This window comes from Diabrotica virgifera, chromosome 4, assembly GCF_917563875.1.
Source record: "Diabrotica virgifera virgifera chromosome 4, PGI_DIABVI_V3a".
Lineage (NCBI taxonomy): Eukaryota > Metazoa > Arthropoda > Insecta > Coleoptera > Chrysomelidae > Diabrotica > Diabrotica virgifera.
This window is the reverse complement of record NC_065446.1, coordinates 250,151,409-250,174,974: the sequence shown is the minus strand read 5'-3', so window position 1 is coordinate 250,174,974 and position 23,566 is coordinate 250,151,409. Positions and strand designations below refer to the sequence as shown.

Genomic DNA, 23,566 nt, shown 5'->3' with positions numbered 1-23,566 from the left:
ATTAGTTATAATTATTGAAATGACGGTGTCTACTCGTAAAACATTTTTGCACAATACCTGCTAACGGATTATGCAGTGACAAAATAATAAATCATGTTCTGGAAATTGTTCATGAACGTAATCTTTAGGTTTTCTCAACATTACAATATTTGCTCCTCTTAAATTTGGTGCTCCGTCAGTTGTTACACTTAGGTACTAGGTGATTACGGTGTAGTTTAAAATTTTCCAAACAGTTCCTGACTGCTTCAAAAATATCGTTTCAATTTGTTGAAATTTCATTGATTTCATTGAGAGAGCCGACAAAACTCTGTGCCGGAAACCCAAATAATTGCCCGCGTTGTTTTGAAAATTTGCGGAAAAATCACCCGTTGCAAAAGTGTTAATTAATAGCTGTATTATTATCTATATTTAATTACTAATATTACCAATAATTAAAAAAATCTTTAAATGAAAATAATTAACTTTTTTTACGCGGGCCGCATGCGGCCCGCGGGCCGCACTTTGCCCACCCCTGATCTATCGGCTTCGCGCCTAGTGGTCCCATTTGGGAACAGTTTTTTTCTCCACTATTGTCTCATTTACAAACAATTTTCTTCTTATGGTTTGTACAGAATACTGTTATATTTAAAGATTTTTAATAAATTTTGTCAATAACAAAAATTTTTTTTTGCGTAAATGGGATTTAATACATATTTGTTTTGATTTTTTTTAATTGGGTTCGATACAGAAATTAGTCGTTATTTTTTTTAATGTCCCGAAGTTCATTGAATGATATCTTTTTGTATTTTTTCGTCGTTTAGTCATAAGTAGCCGTAACCATCTCAACAAAGATCCATGATACATCTCAAAATTAAATATAATTACTGTATCACCTTTTTAAACTGTTCTGACTGGATTTGTCTGACGTGATTATCTCACGCACACTTCCTTTCCACGATTTGGATTTTTCGTTTAATTGGTAGATATAAAATACCGCAGAAAACGCATGCTGTATGCTGTATTTCCAGTAGACCGTAGTATATTAGACAGGCAAGATGGACTGGCGCGTTATTGCTTTGTGTTGTATTGTGTGTGTTAATTTCAGTGGTGAGTCAGTTGTTTATTGTAATTACGATCTAGATTAACATACACGTTGATGTGTTTGATATTTGCTATTAAACATACATGCTAATAAAGATAGCCCCCCAAAAAATACTCTATATATAATATTTATTTTAAAGCAATTTAATTACCAATACATAATAATTATTATAGAAAACAACAAATTCTTAAAATAATAAATGGAAACAATTTGGTTTAAAGTAAATAGAATAATAAAATTCAGCGTAAAATCAATATTGTATAAATTATATCCTATTGTTTCCTATACTTCCACAAAATTTATTACAACTATGTGACTACAGCTGTTTCGGCAGAGTGCCTTTCTCAAGTGATTTAGATTACTATGGGTTTGCCTTTTTAAAGTCTTTAACTGAAGAGGTTGAGGAGTGGGGAGCTGTTTGTCTCGAGTTGGTCATTCAGAATTATATCTGTATTTTTCAATTTATTAATTTACATAGATTCTAAAAAAGATAGCTTAAGGCCTTTATTTTGAATATGCAGAATTTGAAACTGTTCATTAAAAGAATGATTATGATCTAGAATTCTAGAAGGTGAAGTGCGTACGTAGAAGTGTCTGTTTTTCTATTGTTGAAAGCCCGTTTGTGCTCTGCTATCCGTTTGTCAAAGGTTCTGCCAGTTTGACCGATGTAAGTTTTTGGACAGTCACCACAAGTTAGTTTGTAAACACCACTCTGTAGTTGTTTTCTCTTTCGGCTCTTACTGTTCTTAATATATTTGCTGTTCTAAAGTTGTTCTTAGTTCTGAAAGCCGGTGTTATTCCTTTCTTTTTTATGTATCTGCTGGCTATTTTTGTTGTTATCTTGCCAGTATATGTGATAGAGCAGAAGGTACTGGGTTCTTTCTGTGTTGATGGATAAACTAATTTCAGGGCTTTCTTATGGAGTTTTGGGTTTAAAATTTTGTTAATTGTTTGTTCGTTATAGCCATTATTTACTGCTATTTGTTTAATGATGTTCAGTTCTATCTCGAAGTTATTTTTTGACATGGGAATTTTTGTCAGTCTGTGTATCATGCTATGGTAGGCTGCTAATTTGTGTTATGTAGAATGGGATGATGAATTGTGTATAGTTGTGTCAGTATGGGTATATCATAAACCTACCCATACTGACACAACTATACATAATTCATCATCCCTTCCTACACAACACAAATTAGCAGCCTACCATAGCATGCTACATAGACTGACAAAAATTCCCATTTTTCGAGGAAAATTTTCATCGCAGCAAATCGAAAAAAACATACTTCTATGTAGAATTAAATTGGGGTGAATTTTTATTTGAGTGTTTTTGGTGTAAAGTTAAAATCTTCGGAGTTAAAGAGCAATAACTGAAAAAAATAAGATTTGTCGGCGCCATTTTGTTTATAAAAAAAGTAGCACACTATCTGCGGACTTTGCATACTTATATTAATAATATATAGGATCTTATAATTCGATTCCAGCAATAAAATTGCTGGTAAATAACCTTTCTTTGTACTTTACTAATAATACCAGCGTATTATAACTATTTTTTTTCTTCAAAATTTAAAGATTATGCAAAAAAAAGAAAAATTTATATTTTGTCGATAAAATATTAAATAAGCATCTCATCTTTATAATCTTTATAAGTTTGATCAATGTATCATGATTATTTTGGTTATTATTGCGATCGTAAATTGTTAAATAACAATTGAATTGTTGCTAAAATATTCGTTTAATTTTCACCGGCTTCTGGAACTACAATCTATACCAAGAAAGCTTTGATGTCACTAAGTTATTTAATTATTGATTAATAATTACCTACCTAAAACTTTATTTGAAAATTAGAGTTTTTGTTAGGAAAACCCGCATTTTCCGAGGAAAATTTTCGTCGGAGCAAATCGTGAAAAACATATATTTAATTGAGGTGAATTTTTATTTGGGTGTTTTTGTTGTAAAGTTAAAATCTTCGGAGTTATAGAGCAATAATTGAAAAAAATACGATTTTTCGGCGCCATTTTGTTTATAAAAAAAGTAGCACACTATCTGCGGACTTTGCATACCTATATTATTAATATATAGGATCTTATAATTCGATTAAAGCAATAAAATTGCTGGTAAATAACTTTTCCATGAATTTTGTTAATTAGCCCAGAGTATAAGTCGATTTATTGCATTTCGATTTAATGTCCATGATTCAGCTCCATAGTAAAGCATGCTGTGTACATAACATTTAATTAGTTTTATTCTGAGGGCCAATGTCAAATCTTTGCTCTATTGGTTTAAGGTCGGGTGAACAAGCAGGCCACTCCAGAACAGTGATATCTTCGGTTTCAAGGAAGTCTTTACAATATGCTACCAATTCCCGTAATATTTATGGGCTGTGTTTTAGTAATTCGTTTGGTATACCTTGTGGTCCGCATTCTTTTCTATTTTTTGGAGTTCGTTTTGCATCCTCGACTTCATGTACAGTTATTTTATATTCATAATCATATGAAGAATCAGACCAATAAGAATATAGAACGAAGAGGATTTTAATAAATTGCAGGTTGCAAATAACTGTAATTATACTGTCGCGGATACAAACCGGAAGTGGTTCGCCAAGCAGGAACTATCAAAGTAATGGTTAAGTACGATTATTTTATTTATTTTCGTAAAATTTTATTTAATATGTTTTAAAAAGTAATGAATATTACGAGTAAGTTTATAATTAAATAAAACATCATTACATGGGTACACCATGACTTTAAGTATACAGTAGAGTAGACTCCCTCTATAACGAGAACTGAAATGGCGGACTAATTACCTTGTTATAAGCGGATCTCGTTATATCAGACAACAATAATATTGAAATGTTGTGATGCCTCTTACATAGTTTATTAGGTGTCGACGGTCGACCTGAACAATGAGCGCCATCGTAAATTGTAAATTTCCTACAATATTCAATATCGGTTGATAAACAGAAAGAAGTTTATTATAGGCGGCGTAGTTTATTACACCACTGACTCGATAATAACACAGATGTTGGGCATTTCTATATACAGGCAGTTGGGGTATTTATTTATAGCCATTACTGCGCTAAAAACAGGTAAAGAAACATATTCTTCGGTTTCATTTTTCCTCGTTATAACCAAATATGCCTCGTTATAGAGGGCTATAGTTCAATAGGAATTTCATGGACACCTAATGTACCTCGTTATAAGCGAAACCTGGTAATATCCATGTTCGCTATAGAGAGAGTCCACTGTAGATACAATATACAGAGTGCGCCACTTTCAACGGGACCGAGTTGGCATTTGAAAACCAGATCGAAAATCGGAGCAGATAGTTTTATGGTACCGTACGGTAGTGTGTCATTGTTGTATATATCGCTTGTTTTTGAACATCTTCCTTTGAAGATCCGCATCTTACTTAAAATTAGTTCTAGAACCTTCTAGCTAGAACATCAACAGGAGCACAGGAAACATACGCATGGTTAAAAACGCAAACGAAAAGGCTAAAGGTCGAATCATATTATGCGTTCGGGCACGTAGTGTTTCGTTTCGGAAAAATATAAAAACCTGATTTAACAAAGAGTTGCCTGATACTATACGCTCCGTATAGTATGAATTGTTCGTATTTAAAACCATAAAAACAATATTTTTCTCACAATAAAACACTGAAAAACGTTTGTTTTCTATGCTTCCACAAAATTTATTACAACTATGTTATTACTACAGCTGTTTCGGCAAAGTGCCTTTCTCAAGTAATATATTTTACAATGTGTTTGCCTTTTTAAGTCTTTAACTGAAGAGGTTGAGGAGTGGGGAGCTGTTTGTCTCAAGTTGGTCATTCAGAATTATATCTGTATTTTTCAATTTATTAATTTCCATTGATTCTAAAAGTGATAGCTTAAGGCCTTTGTTTTGAATATGTAGAATTTGAAACTCTTCATTGAAAGAATGATTATGATCTAGAAGGTGAAGTGCGTATGTAGAAGTGTCTGTTTTTCTATTGTTGAAAGCCCTTTTGTGTTCTGCTATCCGTTTGTCAAAAGTTCTGCCAGTTTGACCGATGTAAGTTTTCGGACAGTCACCACAAGTTAGTTTGTACACACCACTCTGTAGTTGCTTTCTCTTTCGGCTTTTATTGTTTTTAATATGTTTGCTTAAGTTGTTGTTAGTTCTGAAAGCTGGTGTTATTCCTTTCTTTTTTATGTATCTGGCTATTTTTGTTGTTATTTTGCCAGTATATGTGAGAGAGCAGAAGGTACTGGGTTCTTTCTGTGGTGGTGGATACACTAATTTCAAGGCTTTCTTATGGAGTTTTTGGTTTAAAATGTTGTTAACTGTTTGTTCGTTATAGCCATTGTTTACTGCTATTTGTCTAATGATATTTAGTTCTGTCTCGAAGTTATTTTTTGTCATAGGAATTTCTGTCAGTCTATGTATCATGCTATGGTAGGCTGCTAATTTGTGTTGTGTAGGATCGGATGATGATGAATTGTGTATAGTTGTGTCAGTATGGGTAGGTTTAAGATATACGGAGAACTCATGTTTGTTGTGTAGTCTGGTAATTGTTACATCTAGAAAGTTTATGGAATTATTCTGTTCTGTTTCTATTGTGAACTCAATATTAAAATGAAGTGAATTAATGTATGATAGAAAATGGTCAAGTTGTCTGTTAGTTCCTGTAAAGCAGACTAGTATGTCATCCACGTATCTCCACCAATATAAGAACTGTTTAAATACGGGGTGTTTAGAAATTGTTGTTTCAAGTTGGTTCATAAATATATCTGATAGTAATGGGCTTAGAGGATTACCCATAATAAGTCCTGCACTGTTGTTTGTGTAAATTTGATTATTGAATTCAAAATAGTCTTGATTTATGCAAATTTCAAGAAGGTGTAAAATTTCAGATGCAATGATCGGATTTGTACTATTATGTTCTAAAAGGTTTTTAACTAAAACAAAAGTTTCTGTAGGAGGAACACTAGGAAAAAGATTTTTTACGTCAAATGAAATTAGTCTGGAGTTGTTGGGCAATTGAAAATGTTGTATTTTATTAACTAGTTCTAGTGTATAACAATATTTTTCGTAAACGAAACGCTACGTGCCCGAACGGATAAATATGAATCGTCCTTAAATCTAGAAATTAACACAGAGAAAACAAAAATAATGATACAGACAAGAAGATAATTCCCACAAAACATTATGTACATGAAGATGACATTGAAAATGATCAGAAAATGGAGAAATACGGAAGAGAATACGCAGACAAATAGAGCTTATGTTGCCCTCTCCCATATATTTCGATCTAAAATTGTCCACCGAAATACAAAGATGAAAATCTATAAAACCTTAATTCGACCAATAGCATGCTATGGTCTATATAGCTTTATCAACTTTTTAAGGAAACACCCCTGTCAGACTTCATTAGAATACAGAGATTGCAATGGGCAGGACATGTGATAAGAATGGGAGAGGATATACTACCAAAAAGAGCTCTGAACGCTAGAATGCAGGGAAAGAGACTGGTTGGAAAGCCAAGAAAGCGCTGGGAAGACACAGTAAGTAGCGACGCGCAAGCACTTTTAGGAGTCCGTGTATGGAGAAGAGCAGCCACAGGCAAACAAGGGTGGAGGCAAAAAATAAAGGAGACCAAGGCTCAGTTTGGGCTGTAGTGTCGCAGAACAAGAAGAAAGACTTCTAAAGAAATAACCCGTCCGAAAATGTTACGGGACAAAAAGAAAAATTGCGATATTTCATGTTTTTTGCTTCGTTTTTTTAATATATTTTTGTCAAAAAACCTTATTCTTAATTTAAGAAAGTGGAATTTCGATAGGAAGTTTAATTTTTAACAACTTTTTTGTAGTTGTGTATGTACGAAGCATGCATATAATTCATTCTAACGCACCTTAGTGCATAGGCACTAATTCACAGATTTCCCAAAATGCACCTCTTAAATAGTAGCACTTCGTGGTTTTTTCATATTTGGGTATACATTGACCATATGAAACAATAATAGTTCTTTTCCTAACAAGTGCAGAAAGTCATACTTTTCCGCACGCGACTGCAGTTTACCGAACGACGCGAAGCGGGAGTTCGGCAAGCAGTCGAGTGTGGAAAAGAGACTTTCTGCAAGCGTTAGGAACAATATTTTTTCTACGAGTCTTTAAAAATGACCAAATCTTAATCAAATAATTTAATTAATATGACTATTTCACTAGACTGTTTTTAACTGATAAAACGGCATAGCAACGCTTAACGACGTGAAATCTCAGCGACAAAATTATGACAGATAGTAAATAAAGATAAATAAATGAATAAAGAAATAAAGATTATATTTCGTTGATATGGTGCATTAATTTTCTCGTGAAATAGTCTTGTCGAATATCATTCGAGAGAAAATTATTTCCGGCAAAATTTTCTCCTGGTTTCATTCAAGTTCGTTGCCTTTTGGTAATTTTCGCTTATGAAATTTTGACAAAATCACTCGACTGACGTCTCGTGATTTAAGTCAAAATTTAATTCGCGAAATTTGCCAGGCAACAAACTTTCATACCAGTCGAAAATATTGCCGGCAAAATTTTCTCTCTTGTGATATTATATACGAAAATACATACACAAATTAATTCTTTGACAAAGTTGTCAAAACCAAAGTTTCAGCATAATTGGTTAGCATGACGACGATCTTGCTTTCCATGACGACGATTCAAAACCACTGTTATTGTCTACTGATTTGACTTTCGAATATTATGTCAAAATTATTTTATTTCATCGAATTCTCGCGTTAATTTCATTAAAACATGAACACAATAAGATTTATTTGAAATAAATTAGTAAATAATATCTAAATATTAGTTTATTGCATGTATTATAATTATTTTAAGGCCATATTAACATATCTAAATTAACACGCGTGCGGAAAAGTAACACGCGTGCGGAAAAGTAAAACTTTCCAAACTAAAATGCGTGCGCGAAAGTAGACATTTTTGCACGCTCGTAGAAAAAATACCTTTAACGTTGCAGTTCCCTTTATAAAGTAAATAATCAATACAAATACATTCTTCAGTACTTTTATTCCCCTATTTTTAAGAAACAAATTTTTTAATTCCTTTTATAGAAATCGGCATGTTATGCACTAAAAGTATGAGTATTTTTGTTTTATAAAACACAGAATTGTAGGAAATACGTGGGTCGACTGCAATCACCTTAATTTTGTACTTACAATTTTTTGACCCAATTCTGAATCACGCTAATACAAATTTGAACTGGTTTGTCTAATTCATATCAAATTTTAACTGGAAAAATTGTGAAATTTCCGAATTTAATTTCTAAGATTTTTTTATGTCATGTAAATCATGAATGTGATTCATTTATTATGTCTTTCTAGAGAGGTAATAGAAAATAGAAAAGTTTCTAGAAATAGATAAGTATCTAGTTAAAAAAAGGAATAGAAATATAAATTTTCGGAATCTCCGAAATAGAAATTTTCCGAAATAGAAAAGTTGCTACAGCTTCATCTCTGGAAGGAATCTCTTCACACCAATGAAGTCCAGTTTGGAAGCCAATAGATAAAATGTCAAAATATTCTGATTTTTAAATAAGTTTTAAATTCTTATGTTTTGAGAAAAAATGTATATGATTATCATTTTTTTTTCTATTTAAGGTGCAACAATGTGTTCGCCAAATTCAAAGTTTAAAATGGACTGTAACTTTTGCATATGTTCGTCAAATGGTAAAGAGTACACTTGCACAAACGACAGATGCCCACAAGGGGTAAGTAATTAAATTATACAGGGTGAGGCAGATAAAGGGCCTATTAGAAATATCTCGAGAACTAAAAGTAAGGGAATCACGAAAATTGGAACACAGGGGTTTTGAGGTATGGACTATTTAATGAAAATATTTTGGTCTCTTTGCTACTTCCGGTTATACCGGAAGTTGATTGTAACTTCGTTTTTTTAAATGGGACACCCTGTATATTTTTACATATTTGGATTCTGCTCGATGTCTTCTTTCTTAAAATATGAGGTTTTGTAATATTATACAGGGTAGTTTAAAAGATAATTACGGTTTTTTTTATAAATTTTGTAGCAAACTTCACACCCTGTTAAATAGTACTGATTTGATATCAAAAACTCCATTTATGTTCAAGTGATTTTTAATATAGTCTATTATTATTTAAAATTAATAATATAGCGAAATGTTTAATTTTAGTATACAGGGTTGGTCGAAACTCGTAATGAGTATTTTCTGAGTTTTCTTAAATGAAACACCCTGTATTTGTGTATTGTAATGAAATGATATTTTATAGTACTTTTTTATTTCTTAAGCATTCCCTATACCTAACTGCTTTAATTTGTAAGCTATTCATAGTTCTTTAAGCCAAGCATTAATTGCAACAAAAATTACGTGAAATTTTGTTAGGTTTGCCGTGAAAATATTCAATCATAAATAATTTTTCGAAAATAAACACATATTAATCTTGACTGACCCTTAAGTTTGGTTGATATATCAAAACTGGTTGATATATCGACTGGTTGATATATCAAAATACCTACGTAGTTGGTGTGTTTAATATTAATAAAAACATACAATGTTCTATCTAGTTGGCTATGACTTTGACACTAAATATATTCTTAAACATTTGCTTTGCTTAAACATTCTACTATTTTTGAAGTTCCATTTGCTTTGCTACCATTACTAATATGAATTTTTCTAATGAGGAACTGATTCAGATGTTTTTTTGTTCTAGGAAAGTATAACAAATAAAAATGTGCTACTAGCAATACGAATTTATCATCAGCCATTCCATGATAGATGACAACCAAAATGAGAAACTTTTTAAAATGTACTCTAGTACATTTAGATTACGGTTTCAACAAACTAGACATTTAGATTACGAGAAATCTGATCGAACAAAAACTATTGTAAATGATTAAAATGAATTAAATGTTAGTGTCACTGAGAATCTGCATATTAGTATGAACGTTCTCGTAATCTAAGTGTCTAGTACGTCAAAACTATTCTAGTAAATTTTGAAAAGTTTCTCTTCTTGGTTGTCGTCTATCAGGGAGTTGCAGATGATAAATTCTTATGGCTAGTAGTACATTTTTGTTATACTCTTCTAGAACAAAAACTTTACTAATCAATTCCCCATTACAAAAATTTATATTAGTAATGGTAACAAATCAACTGGAACTATAAAAATAATACAATGTCTAATGTTTAATCAAGTTTAGTGTCAAAGCCATAGCCAACTAGGTAGAATATGGTTTGTTTTTATTAATATTTTATGCACCAACAATCTTAAAAACGTAGGTATTTTGGTATCTCATCCAATATTAATAAATTAAGGATCATTCTAGATTAACATGTATTTATTTTCAAAAAATTATTTATGATTGATTATGTTCACCGCAAACCTAATAAAATTCCAAGTAATTTTTTTTGCAATTAATGTTTGGCTTAAAGAACTACGAATAACTTACAAATTAAAGCAGTTAGGTATAGGGAATGCTTAAGAAATAAAAAAGTACTATAAAATATCATTTCATTACAATACTAAAATATAGGATGTTCTATTTAAGAAATCTCAGAAAATACTCATTCCGAGTTTCGACCAACCCTGTATACTAAAATTAAACATTTTGCTATATTATTAATTTTTAATAATAATAGACTATATTAAAAATCACTTGAACATAAATGGAGATTTTGATATCAAATCAGTACAATTTTACAGGGTGTGAAGTTTGCTACAAAATTTATAAAAAACCGTCATTCTCTTTTAAACTACCCTGTATAATATTACAAAACTACCTATTTTAAGAAAGAAGACATCGAGTAGAATCCAAAAATGTAAAAATATACAGGGTGTCCCATTAAAAAAAAAAACGAAGTTACAATCAACTACCGGTATAACCGGAAGTAGCAAAGAGACCAAAATAATTTAGTTAAATAGTTCATACTTCAAAACCCCTGTATTCCAATTTTCATGATTCTCTTACTTCTAGTTCTCGAGATATTTCTAATAGGCCCTTTATCTGCCTCACCCTATATATGAACGAGTAAGAATTTTTCTATTCAGACTTCTTCATGTCCTTATTTCCACTACCTTAAATTTGCTTTCACATTTACCACGAAATTCTCTTTTGATCTTTTCCGTTGTTTTTCTTTCACAACTTTTTTAAAGATTGATTTTTCCTTTTTCCTTTTTATAAAGCCAGTGTACGACCAATAATGACATACTTATGCATCCGAAACAAGACCAGTACGATACAGCCACAACACTACAGCCACTACTAGAAACGGCAGAGATTAGAGTTACTGAGAAGAATAATTCTATAATAATTTCCTATAATTATTATAGGAAATAGGCTGAGAAATCGAAAGAGGAGTGAAGACGTTAGAAGACAATGTAACGTACAGTGTATAAACGAATGGACACTACATAGAAAAAAAAAGAATGGAATAATTACATAAGCAGAATGAGGAGGCCCATGTGGTCAAAATAACAAGAGATAAATCACCAATCGGTAGAAGAAGTATCGGCGGACCGCTCAAAAGATGAAGTGAAAACCTTCCATAGAGGTACCAATTAGAGATGCATCAAGTCAAACTAGTTTGATTTTATTCAGCAAACTTGACTTGATTTCGATATCTTTAGGTTTGACTTGAAATCAAACTTCTTCAAACAGTTTGAAGTTTGAATCATATTGGGCAACGTGTTTATTTCCAATTCTCTCCGCCGTTGGAGGTTCTAGAAATTAGTCTTGGGGGGGTAAAAATAAGACATTGATGGTAGAACCGTTTTCTTCTTCTTCTCTTTTCTCAAACTATCATTTTAAGCGATTTTTCAGTGACTTGGTGTTTATTTAACAAATTTACATTTTTTTACTCAAAAATGTGAATATTAGGCATTATAACAAGTTTTTTTATTTAAAAATTTTGATCAAATTTTAGTGTAGAAAACGTTAAAATACTATTGTTTACATGTTCCTCCATTCCCAAAATATAAGTTCTTTGATTTGGCTGAAAATTTACCCACATATAGCCAAAAGACAGGACTTTAAGTGGTTCGAAGAATTTATATAGTATTAAAATACAAGAAAAGTTACATGCAATAATATCAGAGTCAAAATTATATATAGTCCAGTCGGGTTAAAGAAAAAAGTATGAAAGCCGTTCTCCAGATTAACAAACAAAAAACCAAAATAATGCTGGCATACTGACAGAATCTAAATAATTTAAATATAAAGAAAACATCGAAACAAGGGGGATGCAGTGAAGCAGTTAAAAGAATAATTGCACTGGCCAAAGAAGCCATGACACCAAAGAACCATAGTTAAAGCTTGGTATAGTCCATTTATAAATTTAGTTCTGAATCTGTCTTTGAGGAATTGTTGATACTAGTGTATATTTTTTTCTGGATGTATATTACAATTCTTTTGGGTTTTAAAGCTTCCTATAGCTGTGAAACTGTTTCGTTAACTGCCGATTCACCTTTACCTATAACGTTTTACCTCGTAAATATTATTTCACTGGTATTGATTCCAGAGTTTCTGATCATTGTTTCCTGAGCTAAATTAAATAAAGTGCAAGAGAGTGCAAGACAGTCCATCACCTAATCGAACTTTGCTGTCTACATTCTCGGTAGTTATTTTTTTTTAATTTACCAGTAATCCAAACTCCTGCAGTGTAAAGTAAAAGATCTTCCAAATTATGTTGAGGGAAAAATACAACTTTCTACGAATCATAATGGTATGGTGGTTCCTGTTTATCTGAACCATCTCAGATAGTTAAGGGGTGGTTACCCCCTACTATAGGGGTTGATGAAGTAACACTACTCACAGTATATTCATTTATTTATAAGTTGAAGTAACTACGGTAAAGAGTTGGTGGCTAAATATTTATCCGCTGTGATGTTTACCCGCTGGGATCTCAAATACCAATGAATAATCTTTACGCAATGAATTTAGAACTAAGAATGTGGAATCCCCTGTTTATGTTTTGGTATATATAAAAAGTGAAAGTGTTTGTATTATAGATGCTGAATCAGCTTGATTATAAATAAAGAATAATATTTGCTACTACAGCTGACCTTGCATTATCGATAACTGATACACTTGTATAGTAATATGGGTCAATCATGTTTATGATAAACAACGCGTATTCGTTTACCAAGGACATTTAAATATTAAAAGAATTAGTCTTGCCCTTAATAAGATGGTTACTAAGAGATGCTGTCAATCCCAATACAATGGAAGGGAAAGTGAAAAGATAAAAGAGGTCCAGGAAAAAGAAGATGCTCCCGACTGAAGAATGTAAGAGACTGGACAGGCATGGACACACATTCGATACTAAGAACAGCTCAAGATAAAGTGCAATTTGTTGTTGTTACAGCTATTACCTTAAGTAATGGAGAAGGCACCTTAAGAAGAATTATGTTGCTAATACCAGATTCCTGTGTCTTTTCCAGAATTCGAATCAATGTTGATATTTGATTTCTTGTTTACTTTTCATAAGGAAACCAGTTTGATTATTTCCAATTATTTCTCTACATATTATAGTGTTAAGCGAGAACATAGAAACTACAAAGTAAATTGTAGAATTCCCTCATCTTCCTTAGTCTCAGCATCTACAAAGATTGTAGTAAATTGTAGAATTCCCTCATCTTCCTTAGTCTCAGCATCCGTATGGCTTGCAAATTGTAGAAGCCTCGGAGGTGTAACCAGAGAAGGTTCCCATTGTTTTCATTCTGGTGGGATGTAGAATAGCATGATGTTGTTTTATGTGCCATTAGAGTGAAAACTTAGTCTTTTTGCTAGCAGTTGCCGCTAGGGCATCTATGCCATTTCGTTCGTTGCAATTCGGGAGTGCACGCTGGGGTTTGTTTTGGTTGGATCAGGGAGAGCAGCATATGTGCCCCCTGATGAGAGACTAATAAGTTTCGAAACCGGTAGAGGTGCTTGCTGCACTCTCTGATTGGACTAGAATATGGTTCGGCTGTATTTTCGTTTTGCAACCAAATTGAAAATGGTTATTCATTTTTGATTTACATTTACTCTGATTGGAGTACGAAGGGAACCATTCTCGTTGGAACTTTACCGCGCTGAGCAGATGGGACGTGAATTGTAAATTGTAGAATTCATCATCTTCCTCATCTTCCTTAGTCTCAGCATCCGTCTGGCTTGCAAATTGTAGAAGCCTCGGAGGTGTAACCCGAGAAGGTTCCCATTGTTTTCATTCTGGTGGGATGTAGAATAGCATGATGTTGTTTTATGTGCCATTAGAGTGAAAACTTAGTCTTTTTTCAATTTCCGAATTGTTTACAGTTAACTTTAAAATCAAGATATCCTTGACAAATACCCATTATTTTATATTGTGTTCCTTTATAATTTAATATTATACCATGATTTTAAAGTAACTGTTATTTTAGAATAACAATGACCAATTCTACAGAACCCAGACCAAAGACGGACATGTGTTGCTGGTTCCAAAGGATAAGGATCAATTTAAAGCAGATGATGATGCTTTTGTTTTGACCAGAAACTCAAGGAAACCTCGAGTCTCGGAAGGATATCCTTACATCAATGACATGATGAATAAACCTATGAACGATGAGGATACTAGGTAAAGTATCTTAAAAATAGTACTATAATGCCTGGTTGTACTTACAGATTTTAAGCTTTCAGCGTCTAATTTCAGCTTGTCACAATGGATTGCCACGTGGATTGCATCTTAAACATTGTCTCAGTTAAGACCTGCTTAGATTAGAATCGAAAATTATGGTGCAACGTAAGTGAAACTTAAAGCGTCCCTATCTATAAGCTGAGCTGGGCTAAGCTGGAGCTTTTTGTCAGTGCAACCAGGCGTACATGTATAGCATTACGCTATAATTACTATTTCTGCTAATTTTATTTTCTTATTTTTTCTCAAAATCGAAACGACGTTAGCCATTCGAAATGCACATTCCAATACAAATGTTAAGAGAGACATGGCTTTACCCTGTCCACCATCTGTTTTTCTCACCCACATAAATTAGTTACCATATCAGACGTTTGTGTCAACAACTCACTATGCATTCGAGAGTGTTTTTTGTTGTAATTGCGAAAGTATACACCAGACCTAATAAATAATTTATTGCTCAGTCATCTGGTCAGAGGGAAGAAAGATAACAGTAATCGTTGTGGTTTTCTATTCAGTAACAGCTCAGCAGGCAAACGCGTCGGACCACACCCAACGCTCTCACTAACAATCGACCCTTCTTCCGAGTGTCTTAAGTGAAATACATTTTTGTTACCACAATAAATAAAATATTTACCGTTCGTTGTGTAACATTTATTTCTAAGATTAAATTAATTATTCCAATTGGAAAACAAGCAATATGTGTAAAATTAGAAGGTAGTGATTTTAGTATTTTAGACACATATTGCTTGTTTTCCAATACACCTTCATACATCCATCCAGTTTTAAACCTTTTTAATTCAACTCGATAACTTGGTATAAAAAAAAAATAAAAAATAGGGAAAAAAATCCCTATTTCATAAACATGTTTAGTCCTAGATGCCTATGTTACATAAAAGGAACTCATACTTTTGCCAGGTTATTAGTTCAGTTGATATTCTTCTTCACTTCCAATATCAACACTCAGGTACCTATAACCAATTAATTCACATATCATTATATCATATCAGTTTCCTCCTGTGACTCATACAACTTATCTAAATTTCAACACTACTTTAATATCAGACTTCCATTTACTACAGACTCTCTAATTTACTCTGCCATTGGTACAATTAAACCTAACACTCCTTTTAATTCATAGTAAATTAAATTTTCAACAGCACAGTTGGACTTACTTCAATTTGAATAGGAACCGCATTCATCAACCTTTGAATTATGTATAGGTGGCTGCATAGATTCTGGCACATTCTCTATTTACAATATAAAAATCATTTCATACTCCACGTTCATCTTACATATTCAAGGTACTTACTTAAATGTAATTATAGCCACAACTTTGTTGATGTTTGTTATTACTATGTAAATTTTCAAAAAATATTTTACTAACAATTAGTTGGCTGTCGTAATACAGGGTAAATTCCACGTCACGTTGTCCATCTGTCTTTTGACACCTTTCAGAAACATCACTCATTTCGCATTCAGTTGCCATTATAAGTCATTGAAATGTGATCAACTCAGTTTGGATCCCACGTGTTTGGAAACCTATATACTTTACCTTAGGGCATTATCCTGTTTGCCATGTGACCATCACAGGCCTTTTTATTGAAGTATGCACTTTTAAGGCATCTATATTTTATGTAAAGGGTTTTTACCCGGATATTTTTCTTTTGTGGCTCAGCTAGCATCCAGTTTGTAAGTATAACCAACTTGCTCTAACCTTTGTCAAAATTTAAATACTAACTTTGTATGTATACACCGTTCTTAGGCGTCAACGCCCTTCGGTAGGGATCTATGGAGGAGTATCACCAAGCCGGAAGCCCTTATCCCTTCCCGTACCGCTCCTCCATAGGTCGATCAGACGCCAGTTTATTCCAGACCAAGCCGTAGACTCTATTGAGTTTTATACTACGGCGTTGGCCTTTTATAAATTTCATGACCTAGCTGAGGCTCGAACCAGCGACCGCAAATCGCAAATCCACTAAACTTGTCGATCGACTGAGCCCCAGCTAACTGGACCGTCAAGACCGACAAATACTAACTTTACATTGATTAAATCGGTTATACTTATTTTTAGATCGAACACTGATGATGATTTTTTTTATAAAAATCGAAAACGTTTTGTTGTGATGTAGCCCTTTTAAGGGATTTTTTAATAAAAAAATTTTATACCTTTTACAAAGGATTTCTTTCCAATTTTGTGATTGATGGTATACAGCCAACTACAGGAAAACTTTTTCTTTTCCTTGTGGATTCTTCCCATCGTATTATCTGCAAGTGGAATGATTTTAAGTTGATCAGCATATGATTCACTGAGCATCGTAGCTATTATGTCAATAGCTGCAGATAGCATAAGATAGCAGGTAGATTCATTTTTTTGACACATATTCGACTTCTTTATTCTACATCTATATTCTACATCTACCAGGGATAGTCTGAACTTCGGTAGGTATTACATGTTCTGAACTTCACTGCATTCGCATATAGTCCATTCTTTCACGGTTTTTGCTCTAAATTTTAAAGAACCGCTTGGATTGACATGAAATTTGGCATACGTATAGATTACATGTCAAAGAAAAAAAGTGATATTGTGCCGATGTGTGCTTTTGCCCTGGGGGTGACTTTCACCCCTTCTTGGGGGTGAAAAAATATATGTCCAAAATAAGTCCGGAAATGGGTAAACTGACTAATTTTAAGTAACTTTTGTTCTATAGAGCTTTTTCGCCAAGTCAACACTTTTCGAGTTATTTGCGAGTGAATATGTTCATTTTTCAACAAAATAACCACATTTTTAGACGGTTTTTCGCAAATAACTCAAAAAGTAAGTATTTTGTCGAAAAAAACGTTCTTAGCAAAAATATAGCCTATAAAAAAGTAAAAACAATTGTGTACGCGTTAGGTCTCTGGATCTCGTAGAACCAGAGTTATAGCCAATGAAAAATAGATTCATATTCACCAAATTTCAAATAGAATATTTCGACGTGAAATATCCAAAAAATTAAACATTTTTTGGGGAAAACTCATTTTAACTTTTTTAAAGTGTTTAAAAAAAGCTTTATTTCTATTTTTACAAAAAGTTTCTAGCATTAAATTTAAGCAAGTTACGCTCAAAATAAAGCTGGTCCCTTTTGTTTTTGCAAAAAAAATCGGGAAGACCACCCTCTAATTAGCAACTTAAATGAAATTAATCGTTACCGCTCCAGAAATTATTTTACTTATGTTGTGTTTATATGATCTGTAAGTTTCATCGGTTCAAAGTGCTTATTTTTGAAAAAAATTGGTTTCAAAGTAAAATTTTGAAAAATTTAAATTTTGAAAAATATGCTTTTTTTCAAAATAACTTAAAAATTGTTAGAGATACCAAAAATCTCGAAAAACAAAAAAAGTCAGATTTGCTTTTCTGAATATCATGTATTTTCTTGTTTTTCTGTTAGACAAAAATTTATTAAGATTTGGTGTTTCTAAATTTGCATACATTCGTGATCAGTGACTCGTTCAACCCTTTTAACAACAGCCCTTTCAATAATAAGGACTTTGAAGCGATGAAACTTACAGATCGTATAAACAATATATACACGAGTCAAGAAACTTGTGAAGTCGTAACGATTAAGTTCATTTAAGATACTAATTAGGGGGTGATTTTCTCGATTTTTTTAACAAAAACAAAAGGGACTAACTTTATTTTGAGCGTAACTTGTTTAATTTTGATGCTAGAAATTTTTTTTAAAAAACAAAAATGAAGCTTTTCTTAAACACTTTAAATTAGTTGTAATGAGTTTTCCCCGAAATGTGCTTCATTTTTGGTTATTTCACGTTAAAGTATTCCATTTGGAATTTGACGAATATGAACCTATTTTTCATTAGCAATAACTCTGCTTCTGCTAGGCGTAGAGACGTGATATATACACCATTTTTTTAAATTTTTTATAGGCTATATTTTTGCTAAGAATAGTTTTTCGACAAAATACTTACTATTTGAGTTATTTGCGAAAAACCGTCTAAAAGCGTGGTTATTTTGTTGAAAAAATGAACATATTCACTGCCAAATAACTCGAAAAGTATTGACTTAGTGAAAAAACTCTATAGAACAAAATTTACTTAAAATTAGCCAATTTATCCATTTCCTGACTTTCTTTGGACGAATATTTTTTCACCCCCAAGAGGGGGTGAAACCCACCCCCAGGGCAAAAGCACATATCGGCACAATATTACTTTTTTTCTTTGACTTATTAGCTATGCGTATGCCAAATTTCATGTCAATCCAAGCGGTTCTTTAAAATTTAGAGGTTTTGCAATATTTCACCGTTAATGAATGGACTAATAGTGAATCCTGTGCATCGCTCCTAACCCTCCTGACTTTATTTATTTTGACAGGGGAAATCTTGTCATACAGGTCAATATAGGAGCAACCAAATATATGAATATCGGTGGGACGCAGCAGGATTTGAGCCTAGACGGAGGAGAAACAATTGGTAAATGCAACGTCATTAAAGAACGAAATACTCAGGGCAGGGAAGCAATTACCCTTTTAAACTCAGTACTCTGGGACAAGCAGATAAACAATCAAAACAAGAAAAAGATCCATAACAATATAGTGAAAAGCATTGTAACATACAGCTGCGAAGTATGGCCTGTGAAGGAAAAATCGAAACAAGTGTCAGAGGTTACCGAAATGGGCTTTTGGAGACGACCTGCAGGAAGACGACCTCAAAAAGAGAACATGTCATCAATGAACGGATACGAGAAATATTGAAGGTAAAACATGCAATAAATGACGAAATCAACGAAATACAATTAAGATGATTTAGTCACGTACAAAGAATGCATGAGGACAGAATCCCAAAATAAGTACAAAACTGGAAACCGCAAGGCAGAAGAAGAAGAGGTAGACCGAGGAAAAGTTGGCAGGCAGGAATAAACAAAGCCATGGATGAAAGAGGTCTGCAAGTAGATTAATGTGCGGACAGAGAGCAGAGAGCGAATGGGTATCGGAAGACGGATAGTCGAGGAAATGAAGCATTTTGGCTCGCAATTTTTTCGTCCAGCATGGATTTACTTGAAATTTTTACAGAAGGTAGGGAATAGTCCAAGGATCATTTTCTATATCATGCCGCTGTACGCTAAAACCTTGGGGTGGTTGCCACCCCATCTCGCGGGCGGGAATTTTTTATTACATTTTAACCAGGGAAATCGATGGAAAAAGTAATTCTAAGAAAAAAATGTTTGTTACATTTTTTTCGTAAAACTAATATTTTTCGAGTTATTCGCGCTTGAAAGTAACAGTTTTTAGATGAAAAAAAAATCGACTTTTTTAGAGGGTTTTTTGAGAATACCTCGAAAAATATGCATTTAATCAAAAAAACTGTATATATAAAAATTGTATATTTTAGTAACACAAACCAAATTCTTTTTCTGTAATATCTTGAAGACCAATTACAAACCGAGATACGGAATGTTAAAAATTAGCTTTTTTCGTCAAATGCATAATTTGAAATATTCAAAGTAAAATAACGGAAAAACTTTGCATTTTTCGAGGAAAACTTAAATAATCTTTTTTTAAGTATATAGTTAGCCCTTTTAAAAGATAATAATAAAAAGTTTCTAGCCTAAAAATTAGGTGACTGATGATCAAAAAAAGGTCGGTACCTGCTTTTCTCTATGGAAAAATAAATGAAAACAACTCCCTAACTACCCTCCTAATTAAAAATTGGTCTTCACCTTTCTGTAATTCCTTTTATATTTGTATTATCAATACACCCAAGAAGTTTGACCTATTTAAAAGGCCTAATTTTTGAAAAATTGGGAGTTTAAAGAATAATAAATTTTTTGGAATTTCCCATTTTTCACCTTTTACTTCAAAATATCTCCGAAAATACTGGAGATACGAAAAAAATGATGAATTACTAAATTGTAGATTTTTTCATAACTAAAATTCTCTTGTGCATAGATTTACATTAAAGTGAACAGTTAGCGAGATATAGCTGTTTAAAACCTCTATTTACAAGCAAACACCCCCTTATTCGAGCACTTTAAACCCAACCTAATTAAAAACTAAGCGATCTTACGGAATTTAATTTACACAGTCTTATAAGTCTTCAAAAATCCTACCAAAGTCATTTTTGAAAAAACCTTTTATCGCAAAAAATGAAGGAGCTATGTTTATAAAACGAATTTTTTTTTCGAAAAATTCGGATAGTCCGCTTATGGAAAATTTTCAATGTATGTATAATACCACAGAACCGGTTCGTATACCGGGAGATGACTAAAAACTATTTGTATTTGTACATATTTGTAAATTCATATTTTTGTGTAAATAAATGTTTTTGTAATTATTTAATTCTACTTTTCTTTCTGTATAGATCTATTAAAATATCTACTTATAAAAACTGTAATATTATTAAGGGTGGTTTTTAAGGGTTGAAATATTATGATATTATATCCTAAAGTATAAAAAAATCATTATTTAACCAATCAAAACCAAATTTTACCCATATTAAAGTTTACAATGTTTTTATACAATTTTTGAAAATAAGGGGTAGTTTACACCCCTAAAAATAATCAACGCCCTTAAGCATGATATAGAATAAGAAGTACAGGGTGAGATGATCCTAATCTCAAATTTTTATGTAAATCGATGCAAGCCGAAATTATTCTTTTAGGATAAGTAAATTGTTTATATATAGCTCCAACAAGGGTGGGTTTAAGGGTTGAAATATTATGATAGTATGTCTTAAAGCATAAAACAAGCATTATGTAACTAATAAGAACCAAATGTTGACAATATTAAAGTTTAAAATGTTATTTTATAATTTTTTTCAATTGGGTGTAGTTTTCACCCTTAAAAAACCAAAAGCGTACAACGGCTCAGTATAGAAAATGAACTAGAGGGTGTAATGAGCCTAAACCCAAATTTTTGTACAAATCGATGCTGGACGAAAAAATTGCGAGGTTTTACCATTTTTTCAGCTTCATTTCCTCGACCATAGGTGCACATAGAAAGTTTATGTTACTAGATACCCGCTCATCTTTATTATTTTTATTCTTGCGAGATTATTTTTGTTGTTAAACATTGTTTCATTTTTTAGTGAAGATGTGGAAATGATAAAACCAAAACGAAATTCTGAAAATCTGGAAACCAGCGAATTTGAGCCAGAAGTTCCTGTTGATGTTCCTGTTGACGATAACGCTGATAGTAACGAAATCGATAATGCCAGATGGGCTCCCTCTCAGCCACGCAAAGTCCCAGACTTTCCCGAATAAAAAAATGCGAATTTGGTTCTTTCAATTCACTTCCTAAAGGTTTAATATTTGTACACTAGAATATTTTTTATCTAGGCCACGTAAGGTAATAATTTTTAATGTTTTTATTTATTTTTTAATGTGTTTATACGTATTTATTTTGTCCTTGATATGGAGCTTATTTCTCACCAATATGTTTACAATAATGCAGTCAAAACAACAATATGTACTCAAAAATGCTTTAAGAATCAAAATGTATTAATAGGGCTTTTCATCGATTGTCATTTGTTTCGAGCGTCTGTCATGGGTCACATAATATTAATATATCTTAGTCATACGTCTTTGGTTTGTGTCATTTATATATACCAATAATGTATGACGTAGATATATTAATATTATGTGACACATGATAACGAGCGATCCACAATTATTGGGACCAAAGCTAGCCGTGCAAAAAATTAAGTATGTCTTGTTTTAATCTGAATTTATATCATTATTTTATCAATTAATTTTGATTAACATTATAAAACATAAAAAATCAGTAAAAACCTTTAACACAGAAATTTAATCAAAAATAAAAAAAAAACAAAATTATAAGTAACAATAATAAATAAAATCAAACAAGATGCTGTTATATGTCCACCACCAACATCTTTACATAACCTAACTTTTCTTGATAAGTTGACGTACACTGCAAAGTTGACGTAAACTGGAAAGTATATTTGAATTAAGAATAGTCATGCACTGTATAGCTATCTCTGTCGTTCAGAGCCACCTATGGTGACAATAATTTTGGATCACACGTTAGTAGCTCTAAACAAATGACTGTGAATGAAAAGCCCTATACCTACAGATTAAAACAAATTGTGATTTCTTATGGTCATCTCATATACCAGTGGCAAGTCACACTGTTTTTATTATTTGTCCATTATAGGTACAGTACGGAAAATGAAAGACTACCCATGAGCCATATTATTAAACACATATTTTCTACGTTCCAGAAAGTAATTAACCAGTACCAGTATTAAAAGAACAGTTTATAATTATTACATGTACCTACTTGTGCTGGCCAGCATTTTTTTGTGACACGGTCACAGGAAAATACAGCGTGTTTTATATGTTTGTTCATGGAATCTTTCATTTTTCCTACTATATATACTTAATTTAGAATTTTGTAAATGAATTTTAGCTTAAGTTTTCTTATTTGTAATTGGAGGACAATGATAACGTGTATTTTTAAACCTACATAAACAATGTATGTACGATCTGAATTTATTACTTAATATTGTAATAGTTGTTAGAACTTTTTATATTTTGATTTGTTTACATAAATCTTGCAAATAAAAGATATTTTTAAATCCCAAGTGGTTTTATTTTAAACAGATTAGTTTTTGAGTTAATTTTTTAAACATATGTATGTGATTAATACCAAAAAGAATTAGAATGTAGAGGAGTTATAAATTGCCACAGTTATAGAGTAAACCAAAGTTATGAACCACAAGAAATAATAACAAAGAGAAGCTATACAAATAGCGCTAACCCAGACAGGAGATCTCATTATCCTTTTTCTCAGGATCTC

At 32.2% G+C, this 23,566-nt stretch overlaps 1 protein-coding gene across 1 annotated transcript; it reads left to right on the top strand.

The window, feature by feature from the left end:
• Positions 1-924: 924 nt before the first annotated feature.
• On the top strand, positions 925-23,347 carry LOC114326879 (uncharacterized). The gene is made up of 4 exons (XM_028275334.2): positions 925-1,086; positions 8,729-8,838; positions 14,504-14,697; positions 21,834-23,347. Exons 1-4 carry the CDS (start codon positions 1,035-1,037, stop codon positions 22,006-22,008), a joined length of 531 nt encoding a protein of 176 aa, XP_028131135.2. The 5' UTR covers positions 925-1,034; the 3' UTR covers positions 22,009-23,347.
• Positions 23,348-23,566: the final 219 nt, after the last annotated feature.